Raw genomic sequence first — 25,168 nt, 5'->3', positions numbered from 1 at the left:
CACTATGTGAAGTGAAGGTCAACATAATTATGTATAAAATTTATAAATGTAGTAGCCTCAGGATTTATTGCAATTACATACCAGTATAAAAACCTCGGGGACCTCGGTTTTTATAACTCAGTGGTATGTACATGATATAATCCAAAACTGGTAAACCAGTATTAGATAAACCTGTCAATCTAACAATTGGTATGTACATGTATGTAGTGTATGTATGTATGTATGTATGTATAACCCATAACCATTCTGGTCGTTGGGCCGCCGTGTGTGTCATAAGGCAGCAGCATCAAAAAGAACAGGAAAAAACAAACTGCACTGATAAACAAGCTGCCTAGCTATACCTATCACGATCAGCAGCAACGAGAGAGAGAGAGAATTGCAAGATTCATTGGTCCAGTCTTTGATGTTGGTGAACCAATGGCGACCACGGGATCGTGATCCAGGTACCATTCCATCCAGTTCCCCTGGGCCCTGGCGCATGGCCAAGAAAGGAACTATAAGTATCTATTATTGCACGATTAAAGAGGTCAATATATGAAATATAGAACGAGTAAAAGACCGAGGTCCCCCGAGGTCTTTTACGAGGTCTATATTTCATATATTGACCGATTATGAGGGCAATAATAGATTTATCACGACATAGCACACCTAAAACTGTTTTTGCTTTGTTATAGGAAGAAAGGAATACTATTGTAATAGTATAATACTATTAATAGTATGTACATATGCCGTTTACATTGGACATTACTGCTGTGTAAACCAAAGTTTTCAGTTGTCTCTTGTAGTATGTTCCCCAAGTTCTTTGACTGAGAATCTGACAGTTTGGGTTCAAATCCCAGCATTTGGCTTCAGATTTTTCTTCTTTCAGTTCTGATTTTTTTCTAAGTTGAGGAAAAAGTTCTAAGTCCTCGGGCTAAGTGGTCAATAATAAGTGGTCAATATAAGCGGTCAATATATGCTGATATTTGACCGCTTAGAGATCACAAGTTTCTGTGGGGGTCAATAATAAGAGAGTGATAAAATAATTTATAGCATGTTTTTGCAATAAATCCTTCGGCTCTACATTATTAATTTTTATCATTATTGACTCTATCTTACATCATTTTAACCCTTTATTGGCCGATTAAAATACAAAAAAGCCCACGCAATCGCCAAACCTGTACCTAAATTGGACGTAACTTTAGTTTGCACTGGACAAATTCCACGATCTTGGGCATCCTGGAAAGGCCTTGGTGAGAGGAGCGCAATGAGCGTACACTCGACTCCACGGGATGCACTGGCCCAGCTCTGCAAGCCAGCGAAGGCCCACCAGCGCTGGGCTCACGCTCAAGATCTATCTCTATCCGCCATTTCACTCCCCTTGCTCGTATCAAACTCAAAGTTTTTCGTAGAGACTCCCGGGAACCAGCTTTTGAAGTTGAATCAGTGTAGCCTTGTCAACAGGTGACGTAAGCAGAGAAAATCCCGGTCGTTGACCCAGGCATCGCACTCTGAGCGCAAATTTCCCGGGACCAACATTCCGAGTGCTATAACTCAAGAACCGCTCTTTGTATCGCTTCGAAAATTGTTCGAGGCGCCAGCTGAGAGTTTTCTCTTCGACCTACATATTTCGATCTCTCCGAAAGACCGAGATTTGACCAAGTTACGATAATTTCAAAATACCTACCCCATCGAACATCGGTGTTCGATCAATGTATGGGCCGGCCAATAAAGGGTTAAAATATTGAATGCTATCGATCACCATGATCACGCATCACGATCACCGCGGACACCTGCCAGATGCAGATCACGTCGACGGCGCAGCGGCAGTACGCCGCGGTACACGCGTAGATCTACGCGCGCGCGTGGGCCTGGCCTGGGCTCACGCCCCACGTCGTACAGATATCCACGCTTGTTGATCTACGTGTAATTGTGTGCATATGCATGATCTGATATGTATAATGACGCCGTGTCAATCAAAATCACGATCCAAAAGGCAAAACGTCAAAAGAAACACAATCTCATTTTGAGCACAAGGTAGAAATACTAGAACGGTCTTTGACTTTGGCCTTTTGAAGGGATAGATGTGATAGCTTCCATTTCCTCCCATTGCTTCAGGATCTGTACCCACCACTGCACCAGGCCGCAGGCCAGACCTAGCTTGAAGGTATATGAAGTCTTTCCAGAATTTCTGCGCTTGCAGCTGCTCAAAGTCATACGCTATCTGGGCTTGAAAATAGAAGAAATCCCAATTTGACCACCTACCTTGCAAGCTCTTGCTTGTGAGAGCGAAGATGGCTACCAGTGGTGCTGACTTGTACTGCATTTGCCGAACACCTTACAGTGACGGCGTATTCATGATCCAATGTGATCGCTGCGAAGACTGGTTCCATGGAAGGTAATACTGATTGAGAAAGAATTGAGAATTATTTGAATTCTTAGTTTGTCGTGGGGCGTACTGTCGTAAATAGCCGTCAGCTTCTTGGAGTACTATAGTACTAGTATACTTTATCCACTTCGTTGTGGTTACTATGCAAACGCTTTTCCGATAATGTGGGCAGCTGTCGCTTGTGGATGAAACGCATTGACATTTGTCAAGTTTCATGCTTTCTACTTATTGTACCGTGCTATACTTACCAATGAAAACCAAATCGTATCTAGATCAGTATGGTCTATCCGCCTACAGCCACACAGGACCTATGCTTAGCGTAATACGTAAGGTATCTGCATCTTGGGGTACGCCACAGGGACTTCTTTTATTTCAGTCGTCCCATGGACTTCTAATTATCCAAAAGACAGTACACTGTACGCAGAATCACAATAAGCATGACGTCATATCCTATTTTGGCCATGGCGCTAGAACTGCAAAAGGAAAACGCTTTCACAAAACTGGCAACTCTCTGACTGCACAGTATAGTGACGCATACAAACGCTCCATGGGAATTTGAATTGCACGAGAAACTGTTTCAAAGACAAGAGATACTGTCCACGCATAGACTCACTACTACTAATGCAGACTACAGTCCATTCAGAAAAAGATGGACTTCTAGCTTTTGGCCATAAATGGGTCAAACTTTGAGTTTTTTTAGCATTTTTTTCTGCAATCCCCTATGGAATCCTCTTCCAATTATGTTTCTGAAGTCTATTTGTCCAAAAAGCAAGCCATAACAAGAATAGGATATCGGCCAGGTTTTGCCCCAGAAGCATTGAATTGGAAAAAACCATCAAAATCCAGGCCGTTTGACCCTGCCTGCAACAGTGCATTGTGGGGTTCGAAGTTCGAACCCCAGTTCAGGTACCCTTTTTGGCAGACCCTGTGATTTGAAAATAGGTGGCGAGTGATCTATCGCTCTCCTCGCCTGTGTCAGGCGAGCTGTAGGAGAGTGATCCAAAAATTCTCACTCCAACAACACAGCACATTATTGATATCAGTTTTTTCGAGAAAAAATTCTGGATGCATCAGTGACTAGTGCAACTCACCTCGAAATGAATCGTCGATGGCTGTCTTCAAATTGTTCGCAGTCGCATCGCCGTAATCGTCTACATTCATCAGGGCTAGGGTGAAGAAAACCGGCTCGCCTTCCTTTGCAACACGAACAAGCACGAGTTCCTTCTCGCTTCTGGTTTTGCGGGCCTGCGATCCATCGCTCAACACAGAAAATGCAGTTGATGAAGAGATGATACTTGCGATCTTCTTCTGCATAGTGGCAGACAACAAATGGACGAATTCTCTTGCCTTATGCAATGAGTCACAGCCCTTGGTGAGCTTCGCCCCGTTTGCTTTCTGAATTTCCACCGCGGGCACAGTTCTTGCGCACGGATCGATGAGTGCACTTGACACCATAGACTCATAGTAGAGTTGCGCTGCACTCCGAAAAGCGTACATGCGCATGCATGCAGGCCAAAAATAGTTTCAGGCGCGCGACAAAAAGTGCACCTTCCAAGAAAATAAGGCGCGCGATGGCGCGTGAGAGCGATCGCTCGCCTCAAATCACAGGGTCTGCTTTTTGGACTCTTTTTCAAAGTTCAAATTTCGCAGCACTGCACTGTGTACAATGAAATCACGAAAAATCGCCAAATACGGGAGCTCACCAGAGCCAGAGCCCATCCTTTTCTGAATGGACTGTAGTGCAGGCATGAAAAACAGTACTACCTCTCAAAATTCTCACCATCAGCCGTCACATAACCTTTTCACTACTCGCAGTCGCAGTTGAGGTGCTGCTCATAATCGCCCCATTGTTCTTCTTGCTTCCCTCAGAAGAACATGTGGTTGCATGAGCCTAGGCCTAAAGTGTATTCTTTTTTTGCGCCTATTGTTGCACCCCATCAACCAACTCACGCAATCATTTTCATAATTACACTATCAGCCCGGATCATCCATTCGGGCTATGATCCAAGCTTGCAGCCTATATCAATCATATCTTCTGAAATTGTAGTCAAGTTGCTGTCTGATGATCGGTCAAAACCGTGAAACTCAGAGTTACAGCAAAAACGCTTTTGATTCCTCTCAAGTGTGTGTCGTCTCACTACATACGGCAGGAATCTGTGTAGAGCACGTTTTCTTGAATCCGCCAAATTTTGTGCTGCGCCAGAGTTCTGACTGAGCGGTGTGTAATACACAGAAAATGTGTGGGACTTCCGCTGATGATTTGAAGTTGGCAAGGCAAAATTCGAAGTTCATTGTAAAGTGTACTGGTATCTATCTATCTTTCTTTCTTTCTATCTATCTAAAGATAGTAACAATGTTTTCTTCAATATTCGGACGCGCCACTGCAGCCAATTAATCTCTTTAAAATGATCACCTTCACCACCACTACCACCACGTGGTCTTTCACTTCAATTTCCAATGTTATAATCTCCGAATGTTCGTCCTTGGGGCTCACAGGGAGTCTATGAAAATATGTGCTACAAACCGCAAGTTCTCCGACTCTGACTCACGCTGCTACCTGGGGTTTCACGAGGTGTTTGTCGCACTGGAAACAAAGCATCTCTGTAAGTTTGCATCTCTGGTGACGTTTTGGCCTGGAGAGCAATATAATAAGTGTTGCTTTTCAGGCACAATCTTCCTCAGCCTACTCAAGCTCAACTGATGAGGGGTGAATTCCCCGAAACACTGTGTATTGAGCAGGGCGTGGTGCTTTCTTGCAGGTTTGCCGAGTGGAAGGTGCGACGTGCTCCTCGTGTGCTCCGGATGGCAGCCGTGAGTCAGTCAAGTGTCAAGTTCGGCAAGAAGCGTGTGTTCCTCGTTGGAACAACCAACTTCAATCTGTAGGGCCATAAAGTTCTCACATCTACTTCTTCTCAAAATCCTTCATGAAAATCCCATATCGAACACTCTCATGCTTGCATGCTCCACACGCGTGTGTTCCTCATTGGAGCACTCACCAATCAACTGTGAAGTACTTCGAAGTGCAAGAAACAACACTGAACCTCACACAAGAGCATTGTTCAAAGAACATGTATAATCTTATATAAACGTACATGAACATGCACCGACACATGTACACAATTAGTTACACATGAACATCCAGATATCATAGTGAGACTTCACATCACCAGTAATAATCATTGAGGCCCAAAGACGTGAGATCAAACACACCCACACACCCACACACACACACTCTCTCTCTCTCTCCCTCTCTCACGGTCCTTGTAAAAAACAAAAAAAAACAAAAAACACCACACATACACACACTCTCTCTCTCTCTCTCCCTCTCTCACACCACACATACGCACGCACGCACGCGCACACACACACTCTCTCCCTCTCTCTCTTTCTCTCTCTCTCTCTCTCTCTCTCTCTCTCTCTCTCTCTCTCACACACACACACACACACACATACACACACACACACACACACTCTCCCTCTCTCACTCTCTCCCACACACGACACACACACACACACACACACTACCTCCCTCTCTCCCATGCAGACTCTCTCCGCACACTCTCACCACACACTCTCACTACCCACTTTCACTACCCACTTTCACCACACACTCTCACGTACATGTGTCATAGGCTGGTGAAACAGCATGGTGATGTTGAGGGCTAGAGGACAATGTGTATAGGAGTCACCCAGGTCCCGAAGGAGTTACAGCCCAGGGCCGAGTGGTGTCAAAACGAAACATGGTTCAGCCTTGCAACCTAGCTTCCAACCCCAGCTTTCCAGAGCTCGGCTATCCGTACGTGAATAAAGCAGCCGTGCACTTGAGTGTGCGGCCTAGTGTTCACACTGCTAGAGCTGTGTGCAGTGAGTGGTGCTGCGATTTTATTCATGTAGGCAAATTTCACTGGTCAGAACTGTGTGTGTGTGCTCATGTGTGTGTGTATGTGTGTATGTGTGTATGTGTGTGTGTGTGTGTGTGTGTGTGTGTGTGTGTGTGTGTGTGTGTGTCAGCCTTGCAAGCTGTTGAATGGTGTAATCCCAGCACAAGTTGCTATGTCTAACATAGCTGTTCGCTATCATCGCTTCCGCGATGGGCATGTCTGAGGTCTGAGGTGAGGTGTGTGTGTGCGGGTGTGTGCGGGTGTGTGTCCCATATGGTGCAGTGGTATGTGCAGCGATTTCCAATCGATAGGTTGCGGGTTCGATTCCCAACGATTATGGTCACACACGTCTTTCTTCTCTTATTCAGACTCTTCCTGACTTTTCTTTCTTTCTCCTGGGTGGTTACCAACAGCCAGTGTATGCCGGAGTATGTGGTGTGTGTAGAAAAAAAAGAAAAAGAAAAAAAATGGAAACATGAAAAATAGGGATTCACTGGCCAGAAAAAGTCACTTCAAACAGCTGTGTGGTGGATACCAGGCTAAAAATAGTGGCGGTCAATTCATCAGCCTTGCAAGCTGTTGAATGGTGTAATCCCAGCACAAGAAAGTTGCTATGTCGCTATCAAGTATCATCGCTCTCGCGATGGGCATGTCTGAGGTCTGAGGGTGTGTGTGTGTGGTGTGTGTGTGTGTATGTGTGTGTGTGTGTGCGCGCGCGCGTGTATGTGGGCTCATGTGTGTGTGCATGTGTGTGTGTGTGTGTGCGTATTTAGTTCTCATTTCTTTCTAAGCTGAGACTCCGCTTCCCCATGTTTGTTACCTTTGTTGTTCCTGGGAATTCTTTATGAAGCTGTTGAAACCGTTCAAGTTGAGCTGGAGCATTGTGCATTTGTGTCTGTATTGTTTCCCTCCAGCTGTGTGGGTGTGTCTGAAGCGCAGTCATCATACATTGACCAGTACCACTGCCCAGGATGTACGGCTGCCCATGGTCCCATGAAAAGTTAGTCGTCGGCGCTGTTTCTTTCCGTCCCTACCTTCCTGCCAACCTCTCTCTTCTCTCTCTCTCTCTCTCTCTCTCTCTCTCTCTCTCTCTCTCTCTCTCTCTCTCTCTCTCTCTCTCTCTCTCTCTCTCTCTCTCTCTCTCTCTCTCTCTCTCTCTCTCTCTCTCTCTCTCGCACACACACACACGCACTCTCTCTCTCTCTCTCTCTCTCTCTCTCTCTCTCTCTCTCTCTCTCTCTCTCTCTCTATCTCTCTCTCTCTCTCTCTTACACAAACACACACGCGCACTCTCTCTCTCTCTCTCACTCTATCTATCTATCTATCTATCTATCTCAACGTGCTTTGGACATTGGTAAGGAAACGGCATCTGTATGGCTTATGGTGGGAGTTGAAGTGTAACCATCAATACAGTCTGACTCTGCAGTTAGTGACATGTGTATAGTGTAAATTGCAGGGTTGTTCCCGGCGATTATGGTCGCACACGTGTTTCTTCTCTTTCTCATTCTCCTAGCTCTTCTTTCATTCTCCTGGGTGGTTACCAACAGCCAGTGTATGCCGGAGTATGTGGTGTGGCGTGTGTGTCAAAAAAATAAAATAAATGGAAAAAAGAAAAAAGAAAAATAGGGATTCACTGGCCAGAAAAAGCCACTTCAATCAGCTGTGTGGTGGATACCAGGCTAAAATTATTGGCGGTCGATTCACCAGCCTTGCAAGCTGTTGAATGGTGTAATCCCAGCACAAATTGCTATGTCTAGGGGCATGTTCGATTGTACGAATCCGTGAGCCCCGGACCCGGATTCGCCAAATTCGTACATGTTCGATTGTACGAATCCGGATCCCGAGAGCACGGATTCGGATCCAGTCAACCCACCTCCCAGAGACGTATTCGACGGATTATTTTCCATGGTACGACTCGTATCTACTCAAAACTCCCAATATGCGTACACTAGGTCAAGGGTTCACCATAATGCGTACAGATACTACGGGATGAGCTGTAGCAACGCGGTTGCTAAGGCCTTGAAACGGATTATCGGTTGTGCACATTCGATTGATTGTATCCGTCCGATCGAAGTGATCTGGTCGGCGGGGATCGGGATCCAGTTTCCACAATCGAATGCAGCCTAACATAGCTGTTCGCTATCATCCCTTCCGCGATGGGCATGTCTGTGTCTGTGTGTGTGTGTGTGTGCGCATGCATGTGTGCGTACCTCTTCCGTTGTTGGCCCTCACGCAGTCAAGCCCCGGAGGAATGTACAGCGTCATAACTACCAAGACTTGGAGGCCGGTCGTGTTGCAGTATGTTATACTGATCTTCTGGGTGTTTTATATGTGTATTGATGTGCATGCATGGGTATGTGTATTGATGTGCATGCATGGGTATGTGTATTGGCATGTAAGAGAATGTGAGGTAAATGAATCAATAGAAGGAGAGAGACAGACAGACAGACGGGGTGATGGGGGGGGGGGGGGCTTGGGGAACGATTTTTTGTTGAATGGAGATGATGTTGTGCCATGTTTGATTTTTGGGTGGACACTGATGTTCCGTTTTCTGGTATTGATTAATTTGATCTTGTTTGCACCTAGCAAAGTGACACGGATCGCCTGGTTTTCATCCGTCAGCTGCAAGCACGGTCCTTCCCCCAGTAAGTTTGTTCCCCCGATAATGTGATATCATATGAGCGTTCCTAGTATTTGCAGTATTCACTGGTTGAGTATTTGAGTATTTGCAGTTGTGATATATTTAGTTGTCCCCTCTTCTCCTCCTTCTCTGTTCCTCTCTGACTGTTTTCTTTCTCCTTTTCCTCTAGTGGTGATGGCATTGTTGAAAAGCTGAGCGGTGAGCAAATGAACAAGGACTATATGGAGCGTCATGGATTCGCCTGGCCGATGAAAGTCAGCGACAAGAAAGGTCTAGGAATACAGGTGCCACCGCCTGATTTCACCATCACTGATGTTGAGCAATGCGTTGGTAAGCCACCGCTAGTCTCTGAGTGCTATAGCTACAATGAAGTAGGAAAACTGTCTTTGCAGAATCCGTGAAATGGTGCATTTTTTGAATGAGCTACTGGAGTGCTTCGAAGTATTGTGCTGTGTTACTACTATGTACATGTATGGATTATCCCATGAGTATGAGGGGTACACCGCCGAATATTTTCACGAGTGCGTTAGCACGAGGGAAAATATAAGGGACACGGTATACACAGAGTACGAATGGTATAATCCATTTATCCCATGTACTGTCCCAATAGAGCGTGACCAGCACTAAAATCTCCCTTATTGGTATGACCCGGGGAATATTCGTGACCCCAGCGGGGAATATTATTGACCCCAGCGGGGAATATAGAGCGATATTAGGGAGGTTTCGCTCTACGGAATTACGTATGAAAATAACGTAGGAAGTGCACGGAATTTTCATACGTAAAAATCAGAGCTGTTGGGTTCCGCTCTACGTGATTTCTCCACGACTGTTAAACATGCGTTGTTGCTTTGGAGACGCGTTGGCTGCATGCGCCCACTGCATTCACTACGAACAGAAACCGCGTTTTCCATTTTTATGTTGCACGTGGTGTACGGTGTGTGTACCTTGTGTTTCGCGCGGCTTGAACGTTGCCATGGACAAATCCGGAATATGCGAAAAATATTTCAAAAAGTCCTACGGAGGACCCAACGTAGGAAACAGCTTTCCTACGGAAATCCGTAGAGAGATTTACGTATGAAAGTTGCCCTCGCTCCCTGGCGCGTCCGACATACGGATTTTCATACGTAATTACGTAGAGCGAAACCTCCCTATTCCCCGCTGGGGTCGAATATTTGACCCCAGCGGGGAATATCGCTCTATATTCCCCGCTCAGAACGGTCGCTGATTGGCTGAAATGGCCCAAATCGTTTCGTACCATGGGATAAGTACATGTATACCTGGGGTATGACAATGACACTTGACAGCATAATGATCACAAGTAACAAGTTAGTTGGAGGACACACACTACTGTGTACTTGGTATGATGGTGACAGCATATCACAAGTTGGAGGATACGCCGTAGTCAACTATACTCTTGACTACAGCCGTACAGGCTGAAAAGGGCAGACACTGTTCCCTACAGCGTGTCCTCCACAATGTGATATGCTGTCGCCATCATACCTGGTAAGCTCACCAGCAAGAACTACATACATGTAGTACCCAGTCCTTATTCAGTGCAATGTACAAGGACAAGCCAACACCCAAAGCTTAGCACTATCATAGTATGCCCAGTACCACTGACACCTCAACATCCACACTGTTAGCACCCCATTTCTCCACCGTACATAATTATACTGGTACCAACCTAATCAACGCTACCTACCATGTTGCCAGGTGATTACATTGTGAGCGTGAAGCTAAGAGTTGCAACAAACTACAAACTTACCCTGGTCCACTGTTGTACTAGTAACTGTGTGTGCAACTGCACTGGTAAAGTTTTGAATAAACCCCTTCTCACAGTAACTGTCGTGTGCAACTGTACTCATAGATATACTACATGTGTGGAACTGTACTGATAGATATACTACATGTACTTGTACTTGTAGTTGTACTTGTAGTTGCTCTAGGTGACCAGTACCCTGATCTGGTTTATGGCAAATTGAGATTGAGGTCAAGCCTGGTTGTTGGAAAAGCCTCCGCAGGTCACTTGGGAAAAGGCATTCCCGTTCTATTGGCCTTTGCCCTTGGCACATTTGAGCTACTAGTACTGGTACTTGTATTTCAGGCTTCCATCCCAGTAAATGCTGACGGGCGTTGAAGAAAACTGGCTGTCGTGACTCGAACCAAGGACTTTCACTTCAGGATTATCCTTTCTGTGTGTTTTCTCTGTGCTCTCTCTCTCTCTCTCTCTCTCTCTCTCTCTCTCTCTCTCTCTCTCTCCAGCTGAAATATGAGTTGTTTGTTGAGCTAGGGCACTGCCACTGAACATACTATAATGCATGTTTGATTGTTTGTGCTTTGTTTTTGCAGGACCGCTTCGCGAGCTCAATGCTATCGATGTTGCCATCCAGGAAGACTTCAAAATGTGCATGCATGAGTGGTCTGAGTATTTTTCTCAGCCTGTCACCAAGCGACGACGGACCCTCAACGTAATCAGTCTGGAGTTCTCCGATTCAAAGTATGACTCATGTTGTATTCATGCATGTTTGGCCAATGTCACATGTATGCTGTATACTCGTATGCTTGTATGTGTGCGTGCGTGTGCAATGTCTGTGCGTGTGTACGTGTGCATGTGTGTGCATGTATGTGTGTACGTGTGTGTGTGTGTGTGTGTGTGTGTGTATGTGTGCAATGTGATGGCCAATGAGTGTACTTCCCTGACACCACTCTCTTCCCGTACCATGTCTGTATCTGTCTTAGCTAGCCTCTTGTTGTAAGTTCCCCCTCTCACTCATTCTGCCTTTCTTGTTTTGACTAGACTTTCCGACCTCGTTCAATCACCATCAGTGGTACGGCAGGTTGACTGGCTAGACCTGCACTGGCCACGTGATGCTGCTGCCCTATCGTTACTTCCCAAGATCCAGAAGTACGTCCTGATGGGAACGGAAGGCTCGTACACCGACTTTCACATCGACTTTGGCGGTTCATCAGTCTGGTATCACGTTCTTTGGGTAAGTTACACGCCGTATACTCTGCTGATGTGTGTGTGTGTGTGTGTGTGTGTGTGTGTGTGTGTGTGTGTGTGTGTGTGTGTGTGTGTGTGTGTGTGTGTGTGTGCGCGTGTGTGTGTGTGTGTGTGAAATTGGGACAATGATCCTAATATCAAACACTAGTACAGTGCCTGGAAATTAGGCTACATCATCTTGAACTCCGATTCAAAAGAATTCTGCTCGATGTAAGTAGTTGCATTGTGAACAAGGATACCATCTCCTGGCCAAAGTCAGCTGAAGGAAAATCCAATACTTTTGCTCAAAGACATGCAACTAGGGAAAGGAAATTGACGATTTGGTTAATCATAAAGGTGTTGCTTCTGGTGCTCTGCTAGTCGTGTGACACGTGCAGTGTGAGTAGAGAGCAAGTGCCTAGGTCGGTAAAGGAAATGGGTGATGTTGTTCACGACTTAGCCTATGGTGTACAGGCATAACACTGGTCCTGTCATCGACAACACACACATCCTCAAAATCCGAGATCCCCTCGGCGCAAAGCAAACCCCGGTGGGCTCTGGATCAAGGTGCTGTTGTCCCCGTTGCCGAGGCATTCGATTGACCCCTATTCTATTATTATCAGGATTTCCCTTTAACATACAGTGTCCTTGTCACATCCATGCGGAGTTAATATACAGTCGTCCCTCTCTAATCCGGCACTTGTTTATCCAGCACCCTTGCAAACCAGCACACTTTCTCGCAAAACCGATTTTTTCAGTTCATTTTCTACGCTTTAATCCGGCACTTGAATCCTCCAGCAGCGATTTTCTGCAACAAATCACTCAAACAGTTTCCTCTGAGACAAAAATGCGATAATACTCATAAAAAGGACACACTTCAGGCTCATTACAAACATCTTGAAAGTTTTCGTCTTCACACTCGACCACGGAGGGGACGTCCAGCAAAGAATCATCCTGGTACAAGATGGTCCAACGCAGCGGCATCAACACCAAGGAACGTCACCTCACAATTAACTAGACCACCAGAAAAACAACCGGACAAGACACCTACGTGCGTGGCAGTGACAGGAACCGCATCAACCAGAAGAATAACAAGATCGGCAACGGCGGCGATGGCAGCGACTAAAGCACAGACAGAGGCAACGGCTAGGGTCCACTCGACTAGCCATGTGAAATCGGATGTGTCCACCGCACATGCTGATTGTTCTGATGTTAGTTCTGATAAGTATGAGTCGTCCATTGCTAGTCATTTGTTTGAGCATCCTGATTGTCGTGCTGTGTATTCGGATGATTGTTTTTCGATTGTGTCACGTGTACGCAGTGCTAGATTGCTGAATGTTTTGGAAGCTGTATACATCCACACAAGGAAACCCAACCTTTGCAAGCAGAAACAAATCAAATTCACACTTAGGCTGTTAGGTAGGTCGTCAAAACCTCGTTAGTTACATGTATGTCCAGTGGTTGTCTCTTGTTGTCACACTACATGTCGCGCTTATTGAGTTTTCTCGCATTTGCACCTTTGTGTCATTATTGCAATTTTCGCTGTTTACTTTAGCTATCTTCTTTCTTTCTTTCTTTCTTTTTGCGCTGTTTTACCACCTTCTTACTGTATTTAATCCACTGTTCCTGTTCCTTTTCCCTTGCCTGTATTTCACCTGATGAGAAGGCTTGAAAGTATACTTGTGAAGACGAAAACTTTCAAGATGTTTGTAATGAGCCTGAAGTGTGTCCTTTTTATGAGTAAAATCACTCAAACTGTACATAATTCGATTTTCTAATCCAGCAGTTGTGCATCGCTATCAGGGAGCATTGTAAACAATACTAAACATACACAACACATGTAACATACACTTGGGAATATCCTATGCCAGTGCATAGGATATTATTCCCAGGTGTATGTTATAGACAATCATTTCACAAAGTACTTGGATTGACACAGAAAATCCCTACGTTTTGACGTACAACACAAACATGTATGTTAATAGGTGGGCCGGGTTGGAGGGCAGGATTTGATAATCCAGCACCCTTGTTTATCCAGCAGAAAATGCCGTTGCAAAAGGTGCCGGATTCGAGAGGGACGACTGTACCTTGTTCTACAAACGAGTTTCTCTACATACTCCGTGCAGAGTTTGTCCTATTAAATTTGATGTTGCACTAAAGAGTTGCTTATGCTGGCATGTTGGATTGCAGGGTGAGAAGATCTTCTACATGATTCGACCAACAAAGGAGAACCTTGACCTGTTTGAGAAATGGAGTTCATCACCCAAACAGAATGAAGTGTTCTTTGGAGACCAGGTGGACAAATGCTATCGCTGCCGAGTCTTGCCGGGAGAGACCTTCTTCATACCCACAGGTTAGACTTTCCTAGGTTGTGGCGGTGAACTGTTTGTGTTGCCAGTTGTGGTGCTACCTTACACAACCATACGTTGTCCTGACTGTACAGTGCTGGTCAGTAGAACCAAGAGTGCATAAGCCCCGAAAGTGTGCAACTTCCGCATACCCAGCTGTCCCGACAGAATTTTTTTTAATGTTGACGTCAATATATTTTAATGTGCGGGTTTTCCGGATCATTGTTTTTTATGATGCAATGCTCCTTGCACCAGTGATTTACGACATTTGTACGGGGTGTCCGCGCATTACATGTTTTTCTTTGCACTAGTATAGAGGATAAAATGGTGCCTTGTCCACCACAGGTTCAGGATACGTCTGATAAGACGTGTACAGTGCGCATTGCATCATAAAAATGACATCAACTTGAAATTCTATCTGCGAAGCACCCACAGTACACTCTTGGGGGATTATGTACTCTTGGTAAAAAAAACATTGCGCCACTTTCTGCACCCCCTACACTTGTGTAACCCAGCTTTGCTCAAACACCCACTGCGCAACTCACTACATAGTTTTCGAGCCCGCAAGCTGATTTCTTTGTCTGCAAGCAGCAGTATTGTCCGGACTCTGTGCACTTTTTCAAGTAGAATTACCTGTACTCAGTAAGTGTCACAAACATTGCAGCGTCAATGTTTGGTTGGATTCTTCTTCTTTTTTAAATTGCTTGCCACTCTAGGCAGGGGCACAACGATACGAGTATCGGAGTAAGAAGAACAGACCAGTTATGCATACTTGCTGGCATCGTACATTGAAGTTGCTGGAAGGAGAGATTGTGTTGTAGTTTGCGGACTTACACAGTTACTGTTAAACTGGATTTGACTGTTTGTGTGTGTGTGTACCTGTGTGCTGTGATGGGGATGTATAGGTTGGATTCATGCTGTGTTAACACCAGCAGACTCACTGGTGTTTGGTGGCAACTTTCTGCATCGCTACAACATGCCTTTGCAGCTCTGGTGAGTAGCCAAGTGGACAGATGTCAGCTTGAATTGCCGGGGCATACTACTACTTTGATCTTCCTTCCCAGTGCATGTACATTGTGTATGTGTGCTGTAAATTGACGCCCCTCGGAGTGCTGGACTGTGATGAAGGATTCCGTGTGTTCCGATCCTCTTCATAATCCCACCAGGGTCTATGGTATGGAGACACGTATCAAGATGCAGGCGCGCCTGTTGCTTCCAGCGTTTGAAACTCTGCATTGGTATGCAGCCGTCCATCTCCTGGCGGACCTGAAACGTAAGACACGTGTGCCTCACACCTATACTTGCTATTGCTGTAGTGTTGCTAGTGTTCTTCTTCAAACGGTTTCCCATTGATCCTCTTCTTTTCCACCCCTCGTGTTGAGGGCACTCTTGACAGGGGCGTCGGAAGGTATTTTAGTGTGGTACGGTCGGCCATCTGAAGTGCAATTTACTCGTCGGGGAGTGGTGGCTGAGCCGAAAATTTTGGAAATTTAGATCCCAGATCAGTGTATTTTATTGATTCACGGGGTACCTGTGGCAAAAGTGGTACGGTCAATACCGTAGTGACCGTACCGTGTCCGACGCCCCTGCTTGAGTATGAGTGTGCTAGATAAGTCTACAACAGAGCAAGTCTATAGTCAAATGCAAATCCAGCAGGTTAGGAACGGAGATCATGATCAACTCTGAAGCAGTGCAGTACGTAAGCGGTTCAGCTAATGTCATGTGCCAATGTGTAACTTGGCTTTTCCCCGTGTCCTGTTTCAGGTCGAGTAAAATCCAATCGTGGTAGCACTGTTGTTGTACCGGCTCATCTACATCAAGGTGCGGAGGCTCTGCACAAAGCACTCAAAACATGGACAAGCGATGAGGTAGGCTGAGAATCCTCCTTGTCCAGAGTGCCGCTGTGACTGTGTGCGTTTGTGTGGTTGGGTGGGTGGGTGTCCTCTCTGGCTCCTTTGGTTGGCTCTTTGCTTCAATTCCACTTGTGAAATTATCAATAGAAATGCACTGTGTGCAGTGGTAGAAAACTGGTATCAGATATAAATGTCCTGTTTTTTTAACCATTTTCTTTTGTTTTGTTGATGTACTAGTGAATATCAATGTCGTTGCTTGTGTCACTTAAGACGAACAGTCCAACAACTCTAGGAAGCACTTGCCGGTCAAGGACATCTATTTTTGAACACTTGGCTTCCTGCTTTTCTCCACACGTGTTGGTTCACGAAGGTGAAGAGCTACGATTTCTTGTGGTCAAAATTCATTATTGTCGTTTTAAAAGTGAGTTTCAAATGTCTGTTCTTACATTATTTGTTAGGGTATTCGGTATCATGAATCTTTCATACCCAGCACAGTGGATGATGTTCAGCGGCTTATTCACAGCTTTGGCAAGATTCTCAAGGTGAGGTTGGCTAGGACAATCTGTTAAAACAGTCATATACATGCCCTTTACTCTAACTCTAACTAGCGTACACGTCTTTGACTGCCTTGTGCCAAGACACTTACAAGTTTGTGGACTTCATGCAACAGCGTCATAAAGAAAAGGTTCACAGTTTGTCAGTTGACGCCCCCCCCCCCCTTTTTCTTGAGTCAAGACAGCCCATGTGCTAGTGTATACAACTCCGCTGCTACTAGTACCAAGAGTACATGAAAACCAGAGTGTGCAGCTTGGGGCCTTTTCTGCTATGGGTGTCTGTCACGGCGGAATTCCGTGATTACATCATATTCGGCGCAAATCTGAGGCGGGAAATGGCGTAGTGCGTACAACTGAGCTGCAGTTGTGCAGAAAGAGACCTGCTTGAATCCTGCTTGTACGCACTACATCACTAAAATGATGTAATCACGGAATTCCGCCGTGACAGCAACCCATCTAAGCTGCACACTCTGGTTTTCATGTACTCTTGCTAGTACATGTTCTTGTAAGTTGCGGCTGAGACAACAATCTTCAGACTACGGACGTGGATGCTTGTGATGCATTGTTCTTTAAAGACGTTTGCGCCTTGAGCTGAGAGAAGACATTGAGTTACGTATTCACCAACAGATACAATTATGCTCGGGGTGCACAGGGGTACCGCACAGACACACACACATGCACACACACACACACACACACACACACACACACACACACACACACACACACTCGCTCTCACACACACGCCTCAGACCTCAGACCTGCCCATCGCGGAAGCGATGATAGCGAACAGCTATGTTAGACATAGCAACTTGTGCTGGGATTACACCATTCAACAGCTTGCAAGGCTGATACACACACACACACACACACACACACACACACACACACACACACACACACACACACACACACACACACACACACACACACACACGCGCGCGTATGCACACCACCCCCGCTGTCCACATTGAATACTTCTAGTAAGAACTACCAAGAGTCACCCCCTCCCCTCCCCAGAAGCATGCAGCTCTTCACGTGGGCTCTCGCACAGTGCGCTGCTCACATTATGAGCAACAAACCGGGGGTCAGCTGCGGGATTATTGATCTGATACAGTTTCCAGCTTCCCAGTATGCTTTTCCTTGGATAGTTATAGTGCGTTTCAAAAGTCCAGACCTCTGGTTTTCAAAAAACCGTTAGGTCAGCATCTATACCACATAAAATCTGTGATCACTTTGTTCATAAATTTTTCGAAATTGGGCGTCTGTTATCCAATCGCTTAGAAATTTATACGAGAAAAATTGCGTGAGCTGCCTGAGCAATATTCCGAAGAAATTTCTCAAAAAGCTCAAACCAAATTTAAATTATTCGAAAAAGTCTAGAGGTCTATACTTTTGAAACGCACTATAAAAAGGTTTTGCGTGTGATTCTTTGCGTAAATTCAATATTATATTCAAAATCAATATCGCTACGAAAGGTGATGTTTTGTGGTTTTCTTTCTTCTTTCTTGACATTGTACTGTGATTTTTCACTGCTTTGTGCAGTCATGCAAAGCGGATGAACCCCCACCGCCGCCCCTAGTTGTACAATCAGCGACTAATCCACTCAAGCTGAAGATCAACTCGAAAGCACTTACAATGGTGGAGGAGAGGAAGAAGAAGACCAAAGCGGAGCTTTCCAATTCGAACATACAAAGCAGGTGAGCTATGCTATAGTCCTGCAAGCACTTGACGGCTCTAGTTGAACTTTGAATTTTCACTCTCGCCATGTGTAGTGTGATCCCAATTTTAATCCTAAACGATTTCTTTCAGGCGCCGGAAACTTGCCGCAGTCTGACCGGGCCCTCGCTGTAACAATTTGTTGCCTGCACTTTGAATGCTATCATATGTCACGTACCACTGTTCTGTGGATACAACAGAAGTGCATTCACTGCTTACTTTCAGGGAGTGTGGTTGTGTGAACTCTATAGTTACAGTGTCTACGTAATGCGTTGTACCGTGGTCCTCCTGCAGTGCATCAACAACACGGAACCAGCCAATAGCCATCGCTGTCAAGTCCATCTCGCCGATTAGTCTCAAAGTCAGTTTGGGCCCCATCCCTATGCCAGGTACTATCAAGTGACTGTTGTTTATATGGCTGTACAGTGTACGGCTTGATCATACAGCCTTTTCTTTCGTTGGGGCTACTGGGGCGCCAGTCAAATGTGCTCCCCTTTTTCTATCAAATTATTGTGTTGAACCATGCAAACCAGGGAGTAGTAAAATACCGGTGTTTTACTACTCTCTGCTGCAAACTATGTATGCAACTGTGTTTTTGTGCTCCACCCACATGCATGCTGCCCTCCATGGTTATCAGATAGATCCATTTCTGCAAATTTCTTCAGCAGTGTGATATCGTACATGTACAGTGGAACTCACTTAGTACTCACTCTGATAAGACATACTCTAATTTCAGAAATTTCCGGTGCTCAATATTTTCGGTATGAGGGCAACAGGCTAGGTTAGGTAAACAGAAATGTTCAGTACAGAGAAGCAGTTCCCTATTGGATTATGTGTGTTGGTGTTTGTTCGGTGTATTGAAATTTTAGGTATGAAACAGACGCACCTAAAGTACCGAAAATAAAGTACGCCGAAAATTTGTGAAATTACAGTACTCTTGCTTGGTACGAACAATGTCCGCAGCATGGATGTATGGATCCCTAGTGATATATGTCGGGATACCGAAGTACCTTGGATACTAAGTACATTGGATACTAAGTACATTGGATACTAAGTACATTGGATACTAAGTACCTTGGATACTAAGTACACTATCCTGCTGTCCAAAGGTGTACGTCTTATCAGAGTTCTACTGTGCATGTATGTATGTTGGTATGCTTGGCTCACTGGAAACTTAGAAGTTGGTTGACCAGAGCGAGTCAGTGCGTACTAGTTACTCGCCAAGCAAGATCCCTCGATGAAGTTTGCTGTTGCCTTGCCTTTGCTGTGTCGCACTGTTAAGTGAACATGGCCATTTTACCGTGTCTTTTGCTCACTGGGTGTTGCTTGTTGTTCGGAAGGTGACAAGTGTGCATGTGTTTCCCATTAGCACCGTAGTGATATGGTGACTTGTTGGTGAACCTACGTGTGATGGGCTGCCTCTTATGCCCATGCCCTAAACCTGGAAATTCGCGGTGGGAGTAATTTCCAGCATGAATGTGTGGAGCTGCACACTCTGACTTTGGGGCTTATAGAGATCTTCACTTGGAATACCAATGTCTATGTCCAATGTACGAGTATCCTCTGCACATGCATGGCTGTGCTGAAGTATGGCCATGCATGAACATGTCCTGGTATGCCGCCTTCTCTCTTCTTCTTCTTTTTGTACGGTGTAGCAAGCAACAAGCACTCAAACAGCAAATCAAGCTCGCGCTCCAAGTCGCGTGCTGGTTGGGAGAACTTTCCTGTGTCGGGTGTGAAGTCTGACGAGAGCAGTATGAGTGCCGAGGAGGAAAGCAGCAACAGCAGTAGTACAGCAACCTCCACTGAAGATGAAAGCGGCAGTTCGGATTCTGACAGTGATTCAGATACGGCGGAGTCCAGCCATGGCACTACAACGTTTTCTGGAACGTAAGTTATGCAGCAAAGCCAGCGTTACCGTGTGTGTGTGTGTGTGTGTGTGTGTGTGTGTGTGTGTGTGTGTGTGTGTGTGTGTGTGTACATGGTGTGTGTGTGCACATGGTGTGTGTGTGCAACTACGTTTCCTATGAAATCATCGCCAAAGTCACTACCACTATCTCGAACTGTTGTCTTCCTGAGAAAAAGAGAAATCCTGCCAGAAATTGATTATTTTAGATCTCGGATATCTGACTGACGAGTCTTGTCTCTGGAGAGGTAGCGACAGAACATCATCAGCATCAGTCTCTTTCCTACCATGTACTGAGTATTCAGTTATTCTAGTAATTTATATTAGTGAGGTTCTGCTATACTTGAACCATATAGAAATCACTTAGGGAGTCTACGGCTTCACGTATTTTGGGTCCAGATTTCTACTCGTAGATGAGGTTCTCTGCAGTGTGGCACACGCAAAGAAAATGAGTGCGGATCTCCTGGGTATCATCCAAATGCAGGCAGAAAACTGCCAAATTTGGAGGGGGAATTCCCAGTACACATTCCACGTGACTACTCTACGTGAACGTAGAGCTGAACAGATTTCCCATAATGTAGAACAGAACATCACGATTGTAGCAGATAATGCCAGATATGCATGGTGAGATCTCACCCACTCTCCACTAGCTCTTTGGGTCCTAGAGCCGTATTGAATTGTGTCAATTGATTGGCTTGTTTTTGTTTCTTTGTTTTGTTTCACCAGGTTTGAAATGGCTAGCCCTGGCTTAACTGGTGAGTGCTCAGTACACATTGACCTTCCTTCTTTCTTCTTTAGTGTAGTGATTATGGGACTATGAAAAGTATACATCTGTTTTGCCAGACTGCGACCACCCGAGACTTGTATGTTCCTAACTAGTTATAGCCTCTTTTTTGTGCCCGTCTCTGTGCGCGCGTGTGTGTGTGTGTGTGTGCATGGGCGTGCACATGCGCTTGTGTGTGGTGCATGTGGGTGCTTGCAGATCCATCACTCCCTGTTCAGCCGGCAGGAGAGGATGAGCTCGAGGACGAGGATTGGGTGGAGAATGGCTTTCAGGCTAACAACCACAAGCGGAAACGGGACCGCACGCAAGGAGATCGTACACGTGGCGTTGACTGCAGCTGGCACCCAGGCGGTATGTCCACACTACCTCTGCCTTCTCCCCTAAAAGTGCATCATGACAGTGCGTCTCTAAAACGCTTATGTGTGAAACCACTATACTGACTACTTGGCAGTTAACTGGTTGACGATACCGTGAATTGCAACTGAGAAGAGCATGCTTCTCATGCAGTTTACTAGAATCAATTATTCTACTTAGTAAATTCTCGTTGGAAATTTATGTATCAAACTAGTATTTACTTGTTATCGGCTCGAGATGACTTCAAGTTTTGACAGGGAGAGTGTGTTTTACTGCCACTCATCCACCCGGATCAGGCTGTGGAAATCTTTGATTCAGCGCGGGGCACAGGCCAGTGCATGTCACGACAATTTGTGTTGGACTTCAAGCACTGTGCACGGTCACTCCGCGTGCTCACGGAAATTGTGAAATCCACCAAACCACTGGCCATCCCTGTGAGCACGGGTCTGATGGAGTTTGTTGAGCCTGAGTTTACTAGTCCTCCCATGGACCCGTAGAGCCACTAAGAAAACATCTTCACAATCGTCCACGCCTAGTCTTTCTATGCGTGCATGCGATTCACCTTACTGTGTGCATGCCTGGAGTTCTTGTACTGAAGAAGTACTGGGCTGGGTGTAGGTGACGTGTAAGCAAACAAAACAACTCGGTGTGGCCATTTCACCAATGCGTATGGTTGCACTGTGACTGGGAGCATGTAGGCACACAAGTCTACCATCGCTACAGCGCATCATTAATTCATTATCATATCACTGTGTGTCTGTATATTGCTGCAGCACCTCTCAATGCCACGCATACCAAGAGCAGCAAGAAGCCATCCAGCAAAGTCCCTGTAAGTCCTTGGACACAGCATACTGTTGTATCAGTGTCCTGAATGGTGCAGAAGATGTGTGTGTGTGTGTGTATGTGTGTGTGTGTGCTTGGCAAGGTGTGCATCAAAGATGGCTGAAACCTTTTTGCCGGCCAACTTTTCCCGTGTTTGGTGGGCACAACCGAGTCTAGTACATTTGTGAGTATTACCGCACACGGTTCATTATCTTCTATGCAGCTGGTAAATATATCACCATATGCGGTTGTAGTGGACTTGCAATGCAACACCTAACAACGGGAAAGCAATACCGTACTGGCAATATATGTTGCCGCGTAACGCGTAACGCAGGGGGGTGCGGCGTAACGCGCGACCAGGCTAGTGCGACAAATTTTCGTCAAGTTCGTAACGCTCGTCCGGCGGGGTGCGGCGATCTTTTCATTGCAGTTTGCACTGCAAAAAAAAGGCTGAAAACTGTGAAAGCACGTGTACCGCGTGGTGAAAAGTTCAAAACTGGACGCAGCATGCAGGAAGTCCTGACACTCGAAGGCGCATCATTCAGTGGTTGGCGATCTCAATGGTTTCTTCTTTCCCGAGGTCGTTTTGCGAAGAAGAGTAATATGTTGTACACTCATTAACTGTGTGAGTGACAGTAGTTTTTGGAAGAAGCGCTCTTCCCCTATGTCACTTTCCTTTTGATGATCTTTTTGTGAACAGATCACTCTGATAGTTTAAATATACAGTCTTCTATTGATATCGTTGTCGCCCTTTGCCGTCGGGTTTGTAACAGTTGGATAGCAACTGAATTTCTGTGCCTTCAATGTGGATGAAAAGAAAAAATGATGCGGCAAAAGCAAAAAAATGATGCGGCAATAGCAAAAAAAAGGACTGCGGCAATGTAGAAACCTGTGTAACGGCTCCTGTGTGACTTTGCATGTAACGCCCTGCGTGCGGCAAACATGTGCCAATGTAACGCTTCATGGCCTCACTGCGGCAACATATATTGCCAGTACGGTACATACGTCCAAGAGTCCATAACCCCAAGTATGTGTAACTGTGCACATACGTCTGTAGTGTGGCACGATGCCCACATTATGTAGCCACAAATCGGGGAACCAGCTCGGCTGTTGTCATTGTTGATGTGCTACGGCTTCCCGCTTCCAAGTACGGTTTTCTTGGAGACTGCGGATGGGTGCGTGTGTGTGATGCGTTGTGTATAAACACTGCTTTTGAACCGACTGTAAGTTATTATGAGTAAATCGTTGCCCCTAAACCAAAGGGGAAAAATCATTTTCTGTTAGGCCATGTAAAATATATTGATTGTTTATCGTCACATTTTCCCGAGAAATCGGGGCGGACGGGAGGTTTTTAATTTTATTTTTTATTATGCACTTATGGCTGTAGGGCAGGTGTTCGCAACCCCAGAGGATAATGGAAAGTGGAACAACCAACGTTACGTAGAAAAAACGAAGAAAATCAGGCAGCTTATAATCAGTTTCACTTTTCAAGCCCATAGCAACTAAGTTATGGTTCAGTCTGTGGACTTGACCTTCGAAAATCTACGGCCATGCCGATTAGAGGCTGTAGACCGCAGTACATACAGTACATTTACCAGTATTAAAAAATAAAATAATTCGGCGGGGAGGGTGAAAATTTGGGGCGGGCACGGACGATAAACAATCAATTTTTTTACTTGGCCTTAGCTGGAGTGTCATTTTACTACACACTGAAGGCAGCACACCGCACCCGGTTACCCATGGGTCGGAGATCAGAGCTGCACGCTCGTGGTACATCTGGGTCGGAGATCAGAGTTGCACACTCGTGGTACATCTGATTGTGAACATTTTTTTAAAGAATTTCATTGGGCTTGTGTGTGTATGTGTGTGCGTGCACGTCGTGTGCATGTATGTGTATGTGGGTGGGTGCACTTCTTGTTTGTGTATGTGGATGTGCTTCGGTATGGTATGTACTATATAGACTCCCAGTGCTAAGCGGCCCTGTAAAACACCTAGTCCCGATCCAGTGACAGAGGAGCCGCCCAAGCAAGTTCAGGGCAAGCCCGTAAGCAGTAAAGTCAAGAAAGGTTCTGCCACTGCCAAGCAGAGACTTGGCAAGAAGTTGAAGCTGTGTCCGAGAAGCGTATATGGCCACTAGCCAGAAGATCTGTTTCGAAAACGCTGGACTGTCCTTTCTCCTTCCATCGTTTTACGTCTCATCCATTGCATGCAGGTTACTGGTGCAATAGTTCTTTATAAAATATCTTAGAAATTAGGGTCGTTCCTTGTACTAAGTGTGTATGTCGCTCATCTTAATACCCTGCGGAAGCTGCACCACTGGCTGTCCAACATAAGCATTGCATTGTACTGCATTACTCTCCAGGCTGTGTGCTGGTCGCTGATATGTTCTGCAATTGCCGTTCACTTTAATAATATACCTGTTGATATTTTCCTGATAATGGTGTTTTTTTAAACAGTTTCGGCCAAAGAAAGAAGAGTCCTCCGGCATGACCCTAAGCTGTCTTTTTCGTTTTGCCGTTGCGTTCCCTGCTGCATGTATCCATCAAACACATAGATTCATATTGGTACTACGATCACTAGCATCACCACCAGTTTTTTATCTCTACCGTCCCTGTCTGCATGCCATGACGGTCTATCGTCCTTACAGCATCCACTCTACCAGTCTATGTAGTGCTTATAAGCAATACTTATTATAATTGTACATAACACATCGGTCTGGTACATGACTGTAATCTAGAATATCTCTGTCTGTAGAACCTCTTCTAAAAATACTTTTCCTCTCCTCAAAAATAACTGCAAATGGCACGCTTCATACCTAAACCCATTTATATCACGAAAGACAATGCAACATACTGTGTAGTAATTATATCCCAGCATTCGTTGCGTGTACTGTTGAGTTTGGGAATTGTGGCAGTGTCGAGAACGAGTCCAGGATCGGGTCAGACAGCAATGACC

General features: G+C 45.5%; 1 protein-coding gene across 1 annotated transcript; it reads left to right on the top strand.

Annotated features, from left to right (window-relative positions):
• The first annotated feature begins 1,981 nt into the window (after window positions 1–1,981).
• Window positions 1,982–25,081, top strand: LOC135808967 (lysine-specific demethylase 7B-like). The gene is made up of 19 exons (XM_065322217.1): window positions 1,982–2,377; window positions 7,164–7,249; window positions 8,486–8,547; window positions 8,836–8,894; window positions 9,060–9,220; window positions 11,240–11,387; window positions 11,688–11,880; window positions 14,064–14,226; window positions 15,127–15,214; window positions 15,388–15,494; window positions 15,986–16,089; window positions 16,533–16,616; window positions 18,174–18,328; window positions 18,642–18,736; window positions 20,003–20,237; window positions 20,980–21,008; window positions 21,236–21,388; window positions 22,165–22,220; window positions 24,174–25,081. Exons 1-19 carry the CDS (start codon window positions 2,274–2,276, stop codon window positions 24,348–24,350), a joined length of 2,259 nt encoding a protein of 752 aa, XP_065178289.1. The 5' UTR covers window positions 1,982–2,273; the 3' UTR covers window positions 24,351–25,081.
• Window positions 25,082–25,168: the final 87 nt, after the last annotated feature.

The sequence above is a fragment of the Sycon ciliatum genome, chromosome 2, assembly GCF_964019385.1.
Source record: "Sycon ciliatum chromosome 2, ocSycCili1.1, whole genome shotgun sequence".
NCBI classification, from domain to species: domain Eukaryota; kingdom Metazoa; phylum Porifera; class Calcarea; order Leucosolenida; family Sycettidae; genus Sycon; species Sycon ciliatum.
Note: the sequence above shows the minus strand (reverse complement) of the source record. Positions and strands in the feature narration are given on the sequence as shown.